Source organism: Dromaius novaehollandiae, chromosome W (assembly GCF_036370855.1).
Source record: "Dromaius novaehollandiae isolate bDroNov1 chromosome W, bDroNov1.hap1, whole genome shotgun sequence".
In the NCBI taxonomy this organism is placed as follows: Eukaryota; Metazoa; Chordata; class Aves; order Casuariiformes; family Dromaiidae; genus Dromaius; species Dromaius novaehollandiae.
Genome location: NC_088130.1, coordinates 49,089,996 through 49,109,468, shown reverse-complemented (window position 1 = coordinate 49,109,468; position 19,473 = coordinate 49,089,996). Strand labels below are relative to the sequence as shown.

At 36.1% G+C, this 19,473-nt stretch overlaps 1 protein-coding gene across 2 annotated transcripts in view; it reads right to left on the bottom strand.

The window, feature by feature from the left end:
• Nucleotides 1-811: 811 nt before the first annotated feature.
• LOC135323560 (DNA excision repair protein ERCC-8) overlaps nt 812-19,473 on the bottom strand; it is a 33,612-nt gene continuing 14,950 nt past the window's right edge. Inside the window, exons 8-12 of one of the 2 annotated variants that reach the window (XM_064500022.1) lie at nt 18,197-18,300; nt 15,965-16,089; nt 8,322-8,519; nt 4,299-4,385; nt 812-2,570 (exon numbers count right to left, since the gene is read on the bottom strand). In XM_064500022.1, the coding sequence (XP_064356092.1) occupies nt 2,502-2,570; nt 4,299-4,385; nt 8,322-8,519; nt 15,965-16,089; nt 18,197-18,300 (583 nt within the window). In that variant the 3' untranslated portion in view covers nt 812-2,501. Of the gene's footprint in view, nt 2,571-4,298; nt 4,386-4,569; nt 8,520-15,964; nt 16,090-18,196; nt 18,301-19,473 lie in introns of those variants that run through there. The other variant, XR_010385586.1, reaches the window with a different exon arrangement.

Below are 19,473 nucleotides of genomic sequence, written 5' to 3'. Positions count from 1 at the left end.
TGCACCCTCAACAAGTTTGCAGATGATAAAAAAAGAGTGGCTGATACACCAGGTCGTTTTCCTGTCATTCAGAGGGACCTCGACAGGCCAGAGAAATGGGCAGAGAGGGACCTCATGAAGTTCAACAAAGGGAAATGCAAAGTCCTGCACCTGCAGAGGAACAACTCGACACATCAGTACAGACTGGAGAACAACCAGCTGGAGAGTAGCTTTGCAGAGAAGGGCCTGGGGGTCCTGGTGGACAGCAAGCTGACCATGAGCCAGCAATGTGCCCTTGCAGCAAAGGCCTGGGCTGCATGAGGAAGAGCTCCCAGTATGTCAAGGCAGGTGATCCTTCCCCTCTACTCAGCCCAGTGACATCTGTAGTGTTGTGCCCAGTTCTGGGCTGCCTAGTAAAAGAGAGACATGGACATGCTATAGCGGGTTCAGTAAAGAGTCACAAAGATGGTTAAGGGCTTGGAGCATCTGACATACAAGGAGAAGCTGAGAGAGATGGGCTTGTTCAGCCTGGAGAAGAGAAACCTCAGAGAGGGAGATGGGGGTGGGGGTCTTATCTTTGTGTATAAATACTTGATGGGGTGGAGTAAAGAAGACAGAGCCAGACTCTTCTCATTGGTATCCAGCGACAGGACAAGAGGCGTTGGGCACAAATTTTAACACAGGCAATTCCATTCAATCATAAGAAAAAAAACTTTTTTACCCTAAGGATGTCCACCATAGACCTATTTTCTGTAACACCACCATCTGCAATCATTTTACAGATTGGAAACTGATCACTGAGAACTGATTGGAAAAATAATGCACTCATTAGTTGATAATTAGCTCTGATATGATTTATTGAGCAATATTTTAGAAATTCAAATACCTAATATATGCAATGTTGTTCAGCATATACAAAATAAATGCACAATTATAACATGCAATAAAAGTCATCCCTAATAACAGACAACTTTTTAAACACAAAATCAAAACGTATAATCTTACTTCAAATTTGTTTCCCAGTTTTTCCAGTTTTAGACAGAAAAAACAACCATTGATAATGAAAACTATCACTTTAAAAAATAGCAAATTAAGTTCTTTTTTTCTGTTACCATAAAGTGACAGGGTCAGGCTGGTCCTTAAACTAACTCCAGCTGAAACTTCTGCAAGTCTTCTACCCTGCAGCAATCCATTTAATAGAGCAAGTTAAATTTTCAGTCTCTCCCTGAACATACAAACTACATACGAAACTTGCCTAATAAAAATGTTCCCTTGATATGCCCCCTCCTCACCTTGTCTTATTCCACACTGCTAGGATCTAGACTGATACAGAAAGTGACAGTCTACATTTTGTATAGATACTAAAATATAAAAGCACAGTGAATTAATTCAGAAATGCATACCAATCATATCTATACAAAGATTAAATTACTATTTTTCATTTACTTATAAATTTATTTCACTTCCAGAAACTGTATATTACTGTTTGAAGTGCTCCATTTCCTTCCATTTTTTCGCCTGAAGTGCTGTGTCTCCATTCAATGCAAACTTCTGACTTAGCTCTCAGATTTGTGAGTACATTGCTGCTGAGGCACAAACTAGTGACTGAGATTAGATAACAACCCCCCCAAAACTCCTCTCTGCCAAAACAGAGTAGGTACTAGGACCACAAATTCAGATGAAAGCAAAGAGTTGTGAAGGACTACACTCTATATTTCTGACTTGAAACTTGATCCACACTTTGTCTTGTACTGTACCTCAAGTCTGCTTCTGTCCATGAATTCTCCACCCTGGCTAGGGAAGTATGTATGAGGTTCATACATACAGGACTGACCTTAAAAACATGTTAACAGGAGCAAAAAAACCTAATCAAACTAATTTCTATTTTCAACTTTCTGGGACAGATTCCGATGATAGTTGATAGGGGATGCCATATAAATACTTGGATAGATAATCTACCTCTTCCTGAACTGAAGATCTCATCCATGGAGAAACTTATGCAAGACTGATAAAACACAAAAGAACAGGCATATAAACCCATTTAGGCTCCCACAGCACATAGACATTCATAAAAGGACTCAGTCTGCTCCATCTAGACATTGCAGAAAATAAAATGGAAGTATCCCTGAGCTAGTCCTCCTTAAGGCAAAATCCTCTGCATCAGGTCTCTCAGAAATGAAGGGATTATCTCCCTATGTATTAGTGATACCAGAAACAATGTACTACTAACTGGTCATAAGGGCTTTTAGTTTTTTTTTCATCTGCTGTTGAACACTGAATAAAGTATACCAATGTGTAAGGGTAAGTGCAAAAGTCAGTAGATACGAGAAAGTAATCCTTTAGATAATGCAATAAAAGTGAAGAAGATGACAGGAAAAAAAAGTGGAAGCTTATTTCTGAAAGACCTGGCTTTAATACAACTGTACAAGGAATCCAGTCACAATAAGCCTGACAATATCCAATTTTGCAGATAAAGTCCTTGAACATAGTGCCTGAATGTCAGTTTTATGTCAGCACACAATTCAGCCTTCATCCTCACTGCTGCTCCACGCATCTTCATATGCTGGATTTAAATGTTGTTGAGACAGAGACTAAAGAAAATAAAAATTCAGTCAGAGGTTTACTTTAATAGGACTCTAAGTAATTAAAAACATTAAAAGCAAGTAAAGGTAACACCAAAGGCGTTTCTTAAATTACTATCTGCAGACAAACTGTTTTGTATCTCACAGATACTGTATTTTAGTAATCAATTCTTTGCCCATTCTGTCCATGAGAGACAGGATAAATTGTGAAAAGACATGGTATTCTACTTAATTCCGATTTCAACAAAAATATCTGGAATATGAACTGGAAGCTCTACAAATGTCTGAATGTAAAATATAATATCTAGATATTATAACCTGTGTTTGTTTTCTGTTGCTTAAAACATAATTTCATTGTTCCAGCATAACTGAGTGCTACTGTCTCAGGAAGAAGTCTCAGCCTCTAGCTGCATTCAGCTAGTTCCCACCTCACCTTTGTGTCAGCTCAAGGGTTTGTGCACCCAAGCAGTGCACTGAATCACCGTTCTAACCCTTAGCAAAACTTTTTTTGGGGAGGGCTTGTCTACTTCTAGCCTGGGTTCAGATTCTTGCCATGCTGGCACACGAATGCCTGTTCTAGCACATGGGAGGGAGCAGGAACTAGTGGCCTGCGGAGAGCAGAACTGCTTCTTTCAGAGGCTGTGCCAGCTTGCAACGTTCGTAAACAGCTGCAGTAGCTTAACAGATTTCAAAACAATGGTATACATGACTCAAGCACCATAATGCCAGACTTACAGGGGCAATTATAATGCGAGCTGAGTAAATGATGGCGCTTTTTTTCCCCTAGACTAAAAAAAAAAATTGCTTATACTGAGAAAATAAATTTCAAAATTCTCAGTTTAACAGAACAAAAATGTTCATTTCAGGTCAATCAAACACATTTTGATTTCAGGTTATCTAAATTTTGAAATTACTTTTTTCTTTGTTTAGTTTTTCATAAATTTCAAAACAAAGCAAAAAGTGTTTTGTCACAATTTTTATCTTTTTCAAAATGGAACATTTCTGACATTTTAGAAAATTGGATTTTTTGTATGATATAAGTCAAAATATCAGCATCTTCTGATTTTTTAACAGCTATACAAGTTGCTGGACTCTTATTTTATAAATGGCTTCAATCCCTTAAAAATCTAATTTTTTTTTTCCTCCTACAACATTTAAGCTTTTATTGCCCAGTTCTAATAGTAAGAGGGAAAGTATGTTTTCTCATGGAAAACAGTGCTACTTATTATCTGTCCTGTAACAGCCTGCATGTTGTCTCTCAAACTCTATGTTCTTTATTATATGTCTGTATCAAGAGCATTTGGATGTGAATTGTAGCATACTTAATCTTATTGTTTAGTAGACAGTATATTCCTAAACAAATTAAAATGCAATTTTTCTTTGACATTTTTCACTTCCAAATGAGCATAAACTACAGAAAACAGTATGGAATTTAAGGAAGCTAAAGTGGAAGTTGAAAGACTGACAGCCAAATAACAAGTACTACTTTTAATTAAATGAGAAGCTAACATCTGCATGAGATTTTTCTAGACCACAAAAAAAAAAAAAAAAAAAAAGGCCCCCAAAACCCCAGAACAACAACCAGGAGATTGCAGAGAAACAACACACAGGTGATTTTCCAGTGAATCAGTATTGTTACAAATTTTGAAGATGAAAATCCACTTCACACATAATTATTTTTCTTGCAAGTATAACACCCATGAAGACTATATTTCAGCTGGATAAACTATTAATTACCTTTTCAGAAATGTCATCAGGAACTGGCTCTCGAAGAGCAGGTATCCAAGCAAGGATATTGCAATCTTTGCTACCGCTATAAAGTTCCTTTAAAAAAGCAAGCAAAAAAGGTCTCCTATACAAATTTACTGAATACTGAAATAGAAATAATGCTGGCAAATAAAGTGTATGAAACTTTTATTTATAAATAAAGACATATATATAATTTCTAATTTGTAATATAATCTTACTAAACAGTCTACTCTTAAAATACACTAGACAAAAAGAATACCTTATGATATTTCCTCCAGCCTGGAGGCATCAGAACAGCACTGTTCACATTTAAATGAACTTCATTGCTTAAATGTATTTTTTTTTCTTCCCTCTCATGTGTCTTCTGAAAAGTAACCTAATTTAAAAGTTAGTAAGCTTAGAAGATAACTGTATTTATGGTCAATAGAAAGGGAGGAAGGAAAAAAAGGAAGAGATTTTTCCATTATAATTAAAAATATGAATCAATGCAAAAACTTCTAACAAAAGATATAGATTACAAGAGTGCATAAGTATGGAGCAAAGAAGTATTAAGTAAACATAGCTTAAGTATGCCTAGGCAAGGAAAAGAACAAACAAGGAACAACTTGAAGCCTGCATCCTGTTGGGAAGGCAGAAATCAGAAAGACTGATTTATTATTTTTAATATAAATAACCCTATTTATTATGTTAATGGTTAAGGACTGGGATCCCATTGTGCTAGGCACCCTGCAAACACATGGAAGCAAACAGTCTCTGCACCGAACAGCTAACAGTCAAATATAGCTTCATTTTGTTAGTTCTTTATTAAAGGAAATACAAGTTTCTCTGTCACTCTAAACTGAAGAAATTTTGCTATTCAGAAATACTGCACCACCTTTGCAGTAACTTTTGCACTGATAATGCTCCTGTTTTCCAAACCGCTACTCACATGAATGTGTATGAAGATATTTTCATATGCCTTCAATCTTGAATTAAACTCCTGCTTATTATATAAAATGTCTGATAACAATTAAGATGAGAACTACCATATGTTTAAAAAACCTGAGTGAAACATGCACAGTATTCTTTTCTGTATTCAAGCTGACAATGGAAAAAATCTTCTAAAAGATACTGGCTCCTACACAACCTAGCAACTCTGTGCATATCTCCAAAGCTATTTTAATAAGTTGATTCAACATAATTCAATAAATTACTACAGTTCTGTCTTTGCAGAAAGTCTCATTTTGTATTATGTATATTTAAATCTAGAAAAGCATGAATTACTCTGACAGTTGGTGCAGGAACTTAATAGTTAACTATTAAGTTAACTAGTTCCTATAAATACCCACTTATGTGGGTAACCTTATTCCAGCAAGCTGATATACTGACTTCTGTGAAACTACTCCCAGGAACGAAGTTATTCATGCATAACACAAGACTGGGATTTAAAATTTTCTGAGAGATAAACATCCCACTTTTCTTGCTTAAAAGAATAAAACAGGTCAAAGTTATACCAAGGTATAGGTCAGATATCACTTCATCCTATTGGCAGTACTCTACTCAAGCATCCTGTCTTTTGCAAGATGCACAATATCAGTGGAACTTTAAAAACAAGCAATATCTCCCACCCCAAATCCCTCCTTCTGAGCAATGTAATTGGGGAAATCAGTATAATTCAGTTAATCTTTATGACTACTTGTCTCTCTTTCTGGTCCTGGGATTGCAAGATCTTCAGTTATTATAGACCATGTTGACTAATATTTATAATTATTAAAATCTGAAACAGTGACTCGACTGTAAGTCAGTCAAAAGAAATGTCAATGTATAAAGCTCCATGCATATTTACAGTACAGTATAGCATAATATTTCAATGCTATATTTTAAAATTCTGAGGAAAGATTGCAAGTAAAGCTGAAATTAATTTTTAGTTTTTGTTATCTGTTAGCCTGCCACTGGATTGTTACAGATGGGTAGGTTTGCCAGATAACTTTGTAGCTGTCATTGGTATTCCCCGAACGTAAAAGGACCTATATTTAAAAAAACACTATTCCTGATGCACTGCTAATATTCTTTACTTCATTATTGATTAATTAATTATTAGTTATTTACTTCATTTTTGTTTCTGAAAGGGAAACACAGCTGGTCTTTGTTTACTTAAGTTATTTTAAGCAGTTAGTATAGCACAAAGGGACACGAGCCACACAGAGAATGCAAAACCAAACTGTAGTAAGGGTGACGCTGAAAGAGACTCAGGAATCACAGTGGATAAGCAAATGAAGTTAAGTTGCCAGCAAGCCCATGACTATACTGAGTGATGCAGTTCTTGTGCGCATGCTCACAAATTGTGTGTACACGCACACAGGCACACAGACGAGCGATACACAAGAACAGGGAGATAATTCTGGCATATTGAATAATACTGATGCTGATACTGCAGTGTCGTTTACTTTTCCAAGTATTTCAAAAGACAAGGTAGAGACAAGATAAAGAGACATGTTTTTCCAAGGCTGGAAAACATGCTTTCTAGTGATAGTTAAGAAGTCTTGTCCCTTCAGCTTACCATAAAGAATACCAAAGATGACTTTATACAAACACACTAGCACCTTCATTTTGAGACCATTCTTAAAAAGACAGAGAGCTTTTTAATCTAGCCAAGAACAGTCCAAGAAGAATTAATGAACAGAAACTAAAATCCAGGAAAGATTTGCCTTAGTTATAATCTGAACCTATTAATAATAAGGATTTTATTTGTTTGCAGCACCAACAAAGGAAGCAGATGTTCCATACTTTGGAATGTTTAATCAAGAGAGAAAGATACATATCTTAATCCACTGATTCTCAGCTTTTTCATAATTGAGTTCCATTTGGGGCATTGGAGGGCAGGAGAGGCAATATTCCACCTCTCAGTTGATCCAGTATCTCCCTGCCTATTCATCCCAGAAACGTTTTTCCAGTCTAGTAAAGTTTGTTAGCTTGGGCTTTACTGCCTCATCTGTAATGTGTTCAAATCTCTCAGTGAAGTCCATCTCACTGGCAGGGAAACATTCCTTCAGTCAAAGTTACTGTACTCGACGTGAGAACAATAGATTAAATTCCACGATGCATTGTATGAGAGGTCAGAAAAGATATTCACTTGACCTTTCTGTCTCATATGCTTCTGCCTGTTATTTCAGAAACAAAAGACTAGAAAGAAGGAGCTGGAACATTAAGTACAGTCCTCAACAACTGAAGGAAACTATGTAAAAAACTTAAAAAGCTTAGGAATATCCACCCTTCCCTTGCCACACTACCACAAGTCATAAAAACAATCTGTTGTAAAATACCTCACAGCAAATTAGGCTTTGTTACCTTTAGGACTTTTAGTACAAGAGAAAAATGTACCACAGCAGGAAAGAAAAAAGAGGCTGCCATAGTCATGAGGCCCTGAAAGGCCACGGGAATTTCTTACGTGAAGTACACCTGGTTTAATTTAAGAAACTGATCACGTTCTCAACAACTTTTTCCAAACTGTTCATAGATGCAGTGATTAGTATAGCTTACAAGCATTTAGGCAAGATCACCAGCCAAGCACATCAGAGTGCTTGGGACTGGGAATATCTATACACTTCATCCAAACGTGCTTCACTTTCTTTCTTACTGTGACTAGTCTTAGATGTTTCAGAGAAAGGCAAATACCTCTTCATAAGCCACTGACTGCCTCAATAAAAAGGAAGAAAATTCCTCTTCACTCTTACAGAAGACCAGCAAAAGCCTTAATAACACATACGATTTATTAAGAACAACATAAGACAAAAATTACTACAGGTATACTCAAAAGACCTGTGTGAGAGGAAGTGAATAGGGGAAGGAATGAGATATAGAAAGGGCCATCAGAAGTACTTGATCTAATGTTTCTCACTTGACAAAGCCACTTAACTCCCTGTTACTTCAAGCTTTTCTATTAAAGCACATCCCTGTGAAGATACCACATTTTGTGCAAATGGTTTGGCAATCTGCATAAATATTCCAGGTTGTCCCAAATATTTCACTTACCTGAAAATTAGGTTGAAATACACAGCAGTCAACAGTATTATAATGCCCTCTAAGCATAGTTATCAGTTCTCCTGAAAAAATAGTATAAACAGCAATGGTACTACCATACGGTACAAAAGCAAACTCTGGATTACAGCCACAAGAGATGGTGAATTTGAGTCCTTTTCTACTTTCATTACAGACTTTCCCATAGTTCACCTGTAAAATGAAATATTATGCAGTTAGCTATTAACTAATATTATAAGAAGTAGCTTTACATAAAAAGGACATTTTAATTTTTTCATTAATAACCAATAAAATCCATGTTAAGCTTCCCATTTTAATGTAAGTCTTAGGATTTCCAGATCAGATGTTCATCAAGGGAATTATTTTTCTGTTCATTAAAGTTTATTCTCTTTAATATAAACTTTGAGAAATGGCCAGGGCGGGGGAGGGGGGAAAGACATGCCTATATATGCAGCAGTTCCACACTTAAAGATGGAATTTGCATAGACCATTCAGGCCAGATCTACTCTGATGCACTAAAACTACTACTGAAATCAGAATTAGTTCAGGAATTCCTGCTTAAACATTTTCCTAGATGGTCCAACATTGCCATTTTCTCTCAAATATTGAAACTGTTAAGAGAACCAGATATGCACAATAGTATACATACAGTTATAAGACATAACTTATGTTTTCTGAAAGTTCCAGCAACTGGAAATGTTAAATTTAAAGCTTTAAAGAGCCCCCTTTTATGTTAAGGTACAGTATTTACATTTTCCTAGTGTGTTCTCCTTAAAATACTTCACACAAACAAGCACACACACATAAGTTAGTTTATACATAATTTTGAAATACCAGTTTTCAAGTAGCAGTAGATAGAAAAATATTATTTCCCTTTAAACTAAACTACAGAAAGCAAAGAGGTAACAAAGTTTCTTGTAGTCACACTGCTATATTAACAATTTCAGTGGTAAGTATAAAGTGAGATAGTGGTCTCAGCCTAGCTTTTATTACATGCACTCATCTCAAAAATAAAATACTGACAACCCAACCATTTTACTGTAAGACTTGCTTACTCCACACACTGAAGAAAACTTAACCCACCACTTCCTTCTCACTCTGAAAGTGCCCTTTATGTGTCGATCAATATGGCAGAAGGCTATATTTCTGAAGTATATATGCTATTTGGATGGCAAAGAAAAGAAGCACCAGTCTAGCCAACACCAGAACTAGCCCTCAGGGTTATCTCAGCAAGTCATCTCTTGCTCTTGGAAGTAGGAAGAGAGGAAGAGCATCAGCAATGCAGATGAAGTTTCTGTATCTCTCCCTCATGAGTTTGCAAAAAACAGTAGAAGAGCAATAGGCAGTATGAAAAGGACTGAAGGGCAAACAGGATGTCATAAATAAAAGGCAAAAACAAAGGGATTAGGAAGAAAAAGAATCATGAAGGAGAAGAAAATAAAGAATAACTCCCTATATTATTTCTTATGGACTAGTCAAGAGTGATATATTAAAATGCCTATCTTCTACCCACTGCTAAATCTTGGAGTTCATCACCACTGAGAAATTCAATATCATTCCCTGTAAGTACAGCTGGGATAAGAGCATTGCTATATGGCTAACTAGGACTCTGGCTTGTGAGTTGTGTGGGAAGCCTTGCAAATAAAAAGTATAAAAAGTATAGCTCATCATTGTTCGATATGTTTCAAGCTCTTGACAAGTCCTACAGATTGAAAGCTCACCGAAGTTTAAAAATGGAAAATTCCCAAACATGCTAGGAAACATTCCAATTGGATATATCAGTCTAATTAGGTCCTCCATAAGAGGTCAGAAGTATATTCGTGTGAACAGTACATCTTACCTCTAAACAAACGTAATTAAAACAAAGTATTAAAATTTCAACAAACAAAACATATATTCACAATGAGGAAGAAGTCCACTATGAACACCTGAAATTTGCAAATTATTTCACGATTAAAATCCAAGTATTTCTTCCTAATAAAAATAAGTGTATTTTTAATTTAAGACATTAGATAAATTCATTAATAGCATTATACATAAAATATTTTGCTTTTAAATATTATTGCCCTGCAATCCCTGCTCTTAATTTCTGCTGAAAAACAGAGAACTGCTTGTACGTACAACTTCAGTAAAGTTCTCTGGGTTCATTTTAAAGCTCTCTACCAAAACCTCAGGGCCTACAGTTAAAAAGCCTAAGTATTTGAAATCTGTTGACTATACCCTAACAGATTTGTAATGTTTATCAAATAAATATTTTAAAACAGATGTCTTGCTTTGTCAGGTTCTTGATTCATCCTATGTCGACTGCCTGAGTCTATAGTTTGAGGCAGATACAAGGCTCAGTCAAGCCAGGTAAGGAAGACTCTCTGTTGCTCTCTTATTAAAGTTTGTTCTTTCATGGCTAAGAGCACTTATGTAAGAAAAACTGAAGAAAATGAGTCTAGAAAAAAAAATATCTCTCAATCATAATAAAAATGTTTACAAATAGGCAGTTTGATTAGCTTTCAGGTAGGTTGACATTTTCAAATTGAAAGGATATTTTCATCAGATGTGGGGCTTATGTTGGGTCCTTTGTGCACACCAGTGCTCATTTTTAAGCAACTGTGTTAAGCCCTGTTAAAGATAATAGATTTAAGAGGCATATTACTCTGCTGATAAGAAACAATTAAACTCTTTTCCAGACTATGTCAGCTGTAACAGCAACAACTCCCAAGCCACAACACTGCTCATAACAAAGGCATGTGCAACGAAAGAGGGTGGAGGGCAGAATTTCTCTGGATATACTTAGTGTAGATGTTTCTGCTTGACAAAGAAGCAATGGAAAGGAAAGGATGCTACCAAAACAAGAACTTAAGCAAGATCCTAAAAAGCAGCTTTGTCCTTAGAGCAAACAGGCAAACAAAACCCCCACCTCCTTCTGTTTGAGTCTTCCTATACTCAGTGAATCAGTACTTTGTATTCCTTTTTGTGATAAAGAATGTTTGTAAGATGTGTGACTCCAATATTCATTTCTCCTACTGACCAAAACAATTAACTAGATCCCAAGTTTAGTTCCCTGCTCAAAAAAATTCAGATGACTAGACTAATTTCTACACCACCTGATGGGATTTTTCAAATCTGAAGGAAGTAGATAGACCTCTATCAAATAGATACCTGGACTTTAGGAGAGCACTGTGAAAAGTTGCTGAATATCATCTGAGGCAGCCTAAACTTCTGATACAGACCTTCTCTCTGTACATTTCTCTGTATCTTGATTTTCTTCTATACTTAGTGGATTGCTTAATAAAGATATGCTACTGAACTTTTGCATTCTACTACTTTTTGCTTCTTCTGCAGCAACGGATGACATGCCTTGTTTTATGCCAACATTTTATTGAGGGATTCACCAGAGGGATCCTATCTTAAAAGTGAAGGTAAAAGGCACTGAGTGCTGCTTCCTGGCTTACAATACAAGCCAACAAATCTTTGTCAAGAAGTTCCCATGCTCCAAGTTTGTAACAACTGAAGAAAATTGCTCAGCATCCCTTGTGATGTTGTTTAGATCAGGTTTCATTTTTTCCAGGCATGATGCTTATTCAGCATCATTCATTCATTTATTATTATTCAACTAGGAGCATTTTTTTTCTGAGCAGCTTGTGAAGAAGTTTGTCAGTTAGCACAGGTACTGAATAACTGCCATGCAGAATAGCCCCTGCTTTGGAGTAAGTCATTTCAATAAGAATTACAGTTGCTTTGCTGTTACTATGTACATGGCAGTTTGGAGCATGTGTGCTGGAATTTGAAGTTCTGCTGCAAAAATAATTGTAATACACAATTAATTTCCAAGCATATTCTCTTTGACCCTCACAGTTTAATTTTTTATTCACATTTTGTAAGTCTTGTTGTTTTTCATTTGTTTCCAGAATGAATACAGTCAAGAGAAACATTTGACCTACTAGTTAAGCCAATGAAAACTGTACCCAAGATAACTCCCCTGGCAAAGAAAGAGTTAAGGCACTAACCACATATATCAGGGCAAAGAAGGGAGAAGACGGTCTCATCTCCTACAGGAAAGCTACAGGATAGCTTCTGCAAGGGGATTTACACTTGCTGGACTTCTTTCACGACATTGCAAGCCCTAGTTCTGTTTTGTGGTCACGTTCCCACCCTGCAGAACACTGCAGCTCAGTGGACTGGGATGTGAGCATCCTAGTGCTACGTACTGGCAGCTTGTTCACAGTGCGTGCTTCTCTGAGCGCTTCTGGTTGGTCTAACTCCAGCAGAATGTATTACAAATGGTCAAACATAGAAAAGCTTTCGGTACAAAGAGATGCCTCAGTACTAAGGCTGCAGTGTCACTCCCTCCTTCGCACCAGGGCTGGTACTTGCCTAATCTCATAAGGAATTGGCTCAGAGAGCTAAAACTGCAGAAGACTAACCAGTTATTTTCAAGGGGCCACAATTCTGTCAGCACCCTAAACTGCCTCACTAAGAGGTCAGACAAGAGCTGGGTGAAATGGGAAGCCAGTGTAGTGTATGCTAGACAAGAAGAGCAGGATCATTCTTTCTGGCAGCAACTATAGGTTAGGTCAGCTTTGTTATAATGAAATTACAGCTGAAGCGCATTTGCTATCTTTGCATACATGTTTCAGTTTCTTTAAGCAGTTGATCGATTTTACCTGAGGAAAGAAGTGATAAGAACAGAAGATAGAGGAAAATCAGAGAGGATAAAAAAAAAGATCAAAATAAAGAAAGTGTTACTGGGCTGCCGTTAACCTTAAAAGTACAGCGAATATTACTAATTTCTGTGTCAGTGAAAGCAAGCACTTTTGACACAAAGTTAGTATGTGTACTTCCTATTTCCAAGGCCAACTCAGTCATTTTATATCTAGAATTGAGAGGATTCAGTTTATCCAAGTTTAAAAAACAGACTATACTTGAAAGAAAAATCACCTCTCAATAGGGGATGAGAAATCAAGTTCATGACTAACAAATTATTCCACAAATGTTTAAAAATTTGCAAATTTCAAGAAGCTGCTTCCAAGAATCCTATACACAACAGACTGACTTCAAAGACAACCTTGTACTTTACTTCTGAAAAACAAATACAAAATAGAACTAACAAAAAGAAAAAACAGTTAAGGTTGGGGTTCTTAGATATTCTTCAGAGAACTATATTTGAAAAAAGCACTTTCCCAAATGACAAAACACTTCTCTTATGATTTTTCAAAAAGTGGAAATAAAATCCCAAACTCTTCCTCCTCCAAAAACCTCTCTTCTGACTCTCCTAATGTTTTCCCCACAATGTCTGATGTAGCCAAAATATGCGAAGAGAAAATTTAAGATTATGAGAACTTGAAAAAACCTCCTCCTGCACCATAATCTTTTTGAAAGGTGAAATCAGATTTGGCTAAAGAAACAAATTATTACATGCTTAATTACAATGGAGTCATAAATATAGTTCTAGCACGCAAAAATTAAAAGTGGTGGGAAACTATCTTAGATTAGGATCATAAGCCTTGCAGTGTATCAAGTGTGAGTATATTTTCCTTTAATATTTAATCATGTTAGTTTCCTCTTCTAACTCCCAAAGTGAAGAAAGAAAAAAGACTCTCCCCAGTTTTTGCTGAGTTTAATTGGCAAAAAGGAATAAGGATAGCATACATGACTTCTCCATCATCCATAGCTAAATTTTAGAACTTAAGTGTTTTTTTAATGTTCAGATTGATATCACAGATATTTTGTACACTGTCCACACAGAAGTCTTGTAAGATTTTGGACAGGAGAGTTCAAAGTCATAATTCAGCTGGCATTCTGCTGAAAAACAAAGCATTTTTATAACACAATTGGGAGAAACAAGGATTCTTTCTGGTTAGAATCAACCAAATTACAGCAGTTATCTTTCAGATCTGTCTCGAAGTCAGAATTTTCTAGTTTAAGCATTCCAATTAAAAAAGAAAAAAGAACAAAAAAGAAACAGACAACTTGTACACTTATGAGATGGAGAAAGCTTCCCAAAGCTATATTAATGATTTGAGCAAATTCAGGAGTGTAGGTGCAGTTTATCTGTATTCATTACTGGCACTTGCACTTAATTTGTTTATTTGTTCTTTTGCACTTTATTTGTTTGTATATTCCCCAAGCCCAAGAGAACAAGCCAAACCTCATATAGATGTCATGTACTTAAATATACTTCACAGAAAAGTATTTAGCTGCTTCATATCTGCTGTTGTATGGTTCTCTTTCTACCGAGAGAAGCTGGGCAGCCATTAAAATCTCTAGTTCTTTGAAAAGATTCCTGTTATAACTAGGAAAAAAACCCCAAAGGTAAAGAAGATAGTGGGTTATTTGGACAGAGGAAGCAGCTGTATGAAATCAGATGGGGACTGGGAATTCAGGGTAGCAGAAGTGAGGCAGGCAAGCAGATAGAGTTATTTTTTGTGTATATTTCTCTTCCCCCAAGGTGGCTGCAGATTCAATACAATCCTCAGTTGTTTGTGTAGGCTTGTTTTTATATCTGTGAGGTCAGCCAGAAAGAAGGGGAAGGTGTTACTAGCACAGAGAAGGAAAAAGACCTATGGAAATAAGAAGGACTAGCTAGTGGGGATTAAAGAGACTATGGGAGTGAACTTGTATTACCTGCACATGCATTTATTTGACTGCTGATGACTTAAAATAATTTTAAGCAATACGTCTGTGTGGTGTATGTAAATACAGTACTCTGGACAATACAATTCTGGACTTAAAACAGCAAGACAGGATCAAGCTATTCAATCCCAATTAAGAAAACGGTAAAATAGCCCATGAAACAAGTCTGTGAACTAACAGGCACAGAAAAACAAAAGGCATTGATCCAGCTGGTGGTAGGAGAGTGAACAAACTGTATTATCTACTTTGGTGATAATGATTTGGAGACAGAAAGATGTCTGTTTATGAAGTGCTGAGAAGGAGCTGGCGAATATGAATAGTATGAGAATAGAAAAGTCCTTTCATTTAAATGTCTACAGGGAATATTTTTTGCTGTGTTCTGAAACTAAGCAGCAGGAAGTAAAAGACTGCTAAATTAGAGATTTCCCCCCCCCCCCCCCCCTTCCTGATAGCAGTGAGAGACCATGTTATCCTAATTAGCTAAAATCTCACAGAAACTGATGTGGCTAAAATGTGTCCTTCTTTGAAAATAAATGTAGAAAACAATTTTCTTTATCAAAAGGAAAGTTAAAACAGGAACCTTCAGCAAAAATCTGGTCACAGAAAGGACTGGAGCAGTAGAGATTTTTTTCCCTGTTGGGTTACAATGCAGATGTAGAGGGATGGATATTTTTGACACTGATGTAAACAGGCATGAGAAAGATTCCACAAAAACACTTAAAGAAAGTAGCAAGGAAACCTGGCAGTCAAATAGTGACACACTCAGGTATGAGCACCTGCCCCATGGATAGCACACATCATGTCCTATTTTTTTTTAAACAAGCAAAAATAAGGAAAAAGATCCTGAACAAAAAGGCCTGAAAAATCCTTAATGAACTGAGATAAAGCAGCAATACCCTTTATGACAATGAATGAATATCCAGAGGTGTAACTATAATTGCACAAACTATTAGCAATCTTTGAAAATTAAGTGCAAATAAAAACATAACCAAAGATCCTTGAAAACTTACTAATGTGTTTTCTCCAGTGGAGCTATTCCAAAGTCTCATCCGATCATCTGTACCAACAGTCAACAAATGAAGCCCATCATTTGTATAGCATAAACCATTAACTCTCCCACTGTGAGCAGTGTTTGCTGCCAGAAAAAGAGATGGTTCAGAATTCTACACAACTACTATTCTGTATACACATTTCTATAATGTATAACTAAATAATTTAACTTTTGGTTTATGAAAACATGACTATTTCCATGGATCACTTTATTTAAAAATATACAGCCATAAATAGCTGGCATGTACAGCTGGCTTTGCACATATTGCTCATTGCATACTATAAAGGAATGCAATTGAGTTCATCCTGCAATTCTGCATATGCTTAAGTAGGATAAAGTAGCCAACACAGGACTCAGTGCTACCATGGCTAAACGCATTATGGTGCCCACAAATCAACTCATTGAGAAGAAGATGAGGTATCTCCACGTTAAACTGCAGTACACAGTTTAGACATATCTTTCAGGTAAGGAAGCTTTATCTATTTTGCAACGATTTTCTAAAAAAATTTGTTAGATGCGCTTCTTTTAGTTCAGATATATTTCAATATATTCAATCTCCTACTTCATTTGATTGCCACTAAATTATTAACAAATCAATTTGATCCTGTCAGACACAGAAAAACAGCAAAGTGAAAAGAAAGTAGGTGTGTTTGAACAAGACAATGCATCATTCAAACAAACATACAAAATTACACTATATAACAGATAATACAATTACACTAATTAATTTCAGGAGTTACATAGAAGTCCACTGTCCACCTTTTATAAACAAAGTTAGATTAAAATATAACCAATTTTGTTTTACAAAAGTCTTAGCTTTCATCTCAGTAATTTCTTATATTTCAATGAAATTAAAAATACTCAATACCAAACACCTATATTGCCACACTACAATTTACACAGCAGAGGGAGTAGTCATTAAAACAGATATTCACTGCTATTTCATATCCTCTAACTGTACAGTTTTGAAAGTCAGCTTGATTGTGCGTGCACAAATCTATGCACAATTTAAATTGCGCATAACAAGTTGGAGCCACTTGTAGCTTTAATAGCTATGATACACCCTATGCAAATTCCTTCATTCAGAACCAGGAAACACAAGCAATTTCTACTTTGTTTCTAACTATTTTAACATATGTATGTTAAAATAAAGTAATATATAAAAAATATTTTATATCTCGAGGCCATTTTACAGATCTGTCTCAAGTCAGAATTTTCTAGTTTAAGCATTCCAATTAAAAAAGAAAAAAGAACAAGAAAAAAGAAACAGACAACCTGTATACTTAGGGGATGGAGAAAGGGTCCTAAAGCTATATTAATGATTTGAGCAAATTCAGGAGTACATATATATAATATATTTCTAAATAGTATGCATTTCTACCTCAGAGCAGCTACTGTTCAAGCACTTTTTTGGCCTGCCCAAATTACAGACCTTTGGTCCAGAATTAATTTAAATTCATGAACTGTATTTTAAAGTACAGCACCTTTCCTTTAATTTAGTTGCTTTTTAGGTATAGAAATGTGACTTGAAGTTATATCAAATGTTAATGTTGTAGTTAATAACTACTGATATTAGGAACCACTAATGTGTTTGATTGTACTGAAATGAGCGGAATTTAGCTTCCTGCAAAATTAATTATCATCATAAAATTCAAACTCTTTTTTATACCTTATTCAGTATAAAATGGTGATAATTAATTTCACAGAATCATATCTAAGACAGAATATTCTAGAAACTTGCCTTGGAAGGAGGACCAGTTTATATGGGAAAAAGGAATGTGCTTTTCGTCATTTTTTTGTTTTGTTTTGTCTTTGTTTTATAAGAGTGTAATTAACTATTATGACAGCTAACACGTAATGTAGTGATTTTTCATTATAAGAAACCTAAGCTACAACAGGAATGAATTCTTCCCCATAAAAAATGGATGGCACAATTCCCAATTTTAGGGGGAATAAACATTTAAACCAGACACAATATTACTGTCAAGGAGATCTTTCTAAACAAGACACCCAACCACAATCAATAGGTTCGTAACAGAAGTAACTAAACAAAATTCAGTGGCTTGTTATGCAAGACGTGATAACTGGATTATCACTACTGTCCTCGCCTGTCCTAATATTCAATTTATTTATGAAATTAAAGAATGAATCTAGTCACATATGGTTTACCACCAGTTATATTCTGTATTACCTGCTTCAGAAGATGCTTTGGACTTCTCTCCATTGTGCTGATCAAGTGTAGTCAGACATCCAGATGCTCTCCTCACATCCCATAATTTTACTCTACCATCAGCACTGAGAAAAACAAATTTGCACTGATGTATCCATTAGGGAAATTGCTTCCACTAAAGTCAATATCTTTCTTCAGCCAATCTACCTGGCACTCACCCTGGTCCAGCAACTATTCTGAACTACTCTTCATGCAGTCACAATCAGGCCAAAAAAATTTCATGAAAAGATTTTAAGATAGACTTCAGACTTTTGTTTACATGCATTAATAAGTATAGCTGGTACACTATAAGCACCCAAGTTACGTGCATATCTTTGTGTACAACATAATACACTTGCCTCAGTCTACAATATAACACTCTTGCATACATACACAGACTAGAATAAACTTGCTAACTCTTCTATTGATAAAAATGTACCTACAGAATTCAGCATTGCATGCAATGGCTGTCCAGGAACTTAGGCAATTGCTCATGCTACCACAGCTCCATGGTATGACTGGTACCCAAGTAGGCTACCTAAATGTAGGCTGGGTAGGTCTACATGATCTGTTGTACAGTGCTACAGCAGAGAAACACTATGACAGCTTGCTTCTGTCTGACCCACCAGGTATGTCTGCATTAACGGAGCAGCACAAGCAGGGAAAAACCAAGGTTCAGGCTGCTGTGATTCATGCCAGCTCCAAGACTGCATGTCCACATTGTTTTATTACCAGCAGTATAATCCATGCTAGCTGTTGGTGCTGCGTACACATTGCACACACCTAGACACACACGTGCTAGAAGACCCTGCACCCGCATTGCAAGCAATGCGCTTTGTAGGGCACTCTGATGTGCAGCTTGGTTTGAGTGCTTCAGTCATATACTCCTGTGTGTACCACAAGACTCCAAGTACAGACAAAAGGCAAATTCACACCAAAAAGACCCCTTCCCATGCACTAAATTGCTAATGTAGATATATCCATTGTGAGTATCTGGTCAGCTCCCAGCAACTTAACTGCTCATTTTGAGGGAAAAAAAAAAAAAAAAGAAAAAAAACCACTTTTAACACTTTTGACCCCAGCTAAACAAAAACAACTGCTTTGCTTTGATCTACAGCTGGAAAATATATCCCATCAAATCACTGCTTACATAAGCAGTCTTCTAACTATACATTTTTTCCTGTGCATTCTTAAGTTAGATCAGTGCATTAATAGTTGAAAGATATACAGTCCTAACTTAACGAACTGACCAAAACCAC